The following is a 1624-nucleotide window of genomic DNA, read 5'->3' on the forward strand; positions in this document are numbered from 1 at the left end:
GAGACACACACACACAGACACACTCACACACAGACACAGACACACACTCACACACACACACACTCACAGACACACTCACACAGAGAGACACACACACACACTCACACACAGACACAGACACACACAGAGACACACAGACACACACTCACACTCACACACTCAATACCAGATAACTTTGAGCGAACCTTGCCAGAAAGTTCAGAGAATGTTGCTTGTTCGCTGGAATGCTGTTCTATTTATTATATAATACTTACACTATTTTACAGGCTACTACGATCATGGTTATATTTCCTAAATCTATTTTATTACACTTAAATTACAACTAACAACGGTACACAACGACCTCAGAGTGAAGAAGAAATGTCTATGACGCAGCATCATAACGACTGTCTGTCTGTTTTTACAAAAACTCTAGTATTTTCACAGATGTAACGTTCTCAGTATGCACTCAGGCTGCCAGCGCAGTAACATTACACTTTACATTCTGCTGCTGCTATTGTCCTTGTCACTTTTACTTATGTTGCTAATGTAAAATTATTTTAGTTTGAGTTTCGGAACTCTGGTGTAAATCATAAATTACTGGAATAGTTCACCCAAAAATGAAAAATCTGTCATGAGTTATGAAAGAAGATATTTTGAAGAATGTTACCAAACAGTTGACGTCTACAGTAGTTTTTCCCCCTATGGAAGTCAATGGCTACCGTCAACTGTCTGGTTATCAGCGTTCTTCAGAATATCTTCTTTTGTGCTCAACAGAAGAAAGAAACTCACACAGGTTTGGAACAACTCGACGGTGAGTAAATGATGATAAAATGCTATTTCGGGGTGAACTATCCCTTTAAGTTCAGACTTAGGACTCAAGTACAGCTGTCACACTTACAGATTATAATGTTTCCAGCCAAAGGGACACTGTCAATCAATCACAATGCTTTTTTTTCTTGTTTACACTATCATCACACAATGCAGACATTATTTTACATCTATAATAGCGTCTAAATATATATTTGACTTGAATTTGTGTAGAACAGAAATATTTTACTGTAGGAAGTTACTGTTAAATCTAGTAAAACTCGTATTGGTAAATTAGTAGAACGTACTGCTTCTTCTATTAGCATGTTGTTTCTCTCCTGAGCTGTACATGTGTATGCTGCAGATGTGTGATTGTGTTGTTGGTGCTGTGCTGAACTGACCTGCGACCGGCGAGGGTTTGCGCAGAACCAACCAGCGGCTCCTCCACTGCACACACAGACACCGAGCACAGCTTTACACGCGTTCTCTCGCAAACTCTCAAACACACACACACAGGCGGTAACCTACTTTTCTTCCGTCTCTGAGTTGCACGGCTCCCTCCGCGATCACGGTGTCGCTCATCTTCTCCTCGTGACAGCTGCGCGCGCCCCCGCTGCCTCCAGCACGCGCACAGCATATGTCAGAGGTCAGTCAGAGGTCAGAGGTCAGTGGGTCAAACATAATTAACCCTTACACGCATGGGTGGCCCCTTATGAGGAGAGGCGATTTAAATCGGATATTTAAACACACTCACTCACACACAGAGACACACACACACACAGAGAGACACACACACACACACACACACACACAGAGACACACACACACACACACA

The 1624-nt window shown here is 42.3% G+C and overlaps 1 protein-coding gene across 2 annotated transcripts in view; it reads right to left on the bottom strand.

The window, feature by feature from the left end:
• The window catches only part of dok7a (docking protein 7a), a 22173-nt gene extending 20745 nt beyond the window's left edge, over positions 1-1428 (bottom strand). For both annotated transcript variants that reach the window (XM_016251647.1, XM_016251646.1), the window contains exons 1-2: positions 1318-1428; positions 1191-1236 (exon numbers count right to left, since the gene is read on the bottom strand). In XM_016251647.1, the coding sequence (XP_016107133.1) occupies positions 1191-1236; positions 1318-1371 (100 nt within the window). In that variant the 5' untranslated portion in view covers positions 1372-1428. The remainder of the gene's footprint in view (positions 1-1190; positions 1237-1317) is intronic.
• Positions 1429-1624: the final 196 nt, after the last annotated feature.

This window comes from Sinocyclocheilus grahami, unplaced genomic scaffold (genome assembly GCF_001515645.1).
Source record: "Sinocyclocheilus grahami isolate Dianchi unplaced genomic scaffold, SAMN03320097.WGS_v1.1 scaffold1064.1, whole genome shotgun sequence".
Lineage (NCBI taxonomy): Eukaryota > Metazoa > Chordata > Actinopteri > Cypriniformes > Cyprinidae > Sinocyclocheilus > Sinocyclocheilus grahami.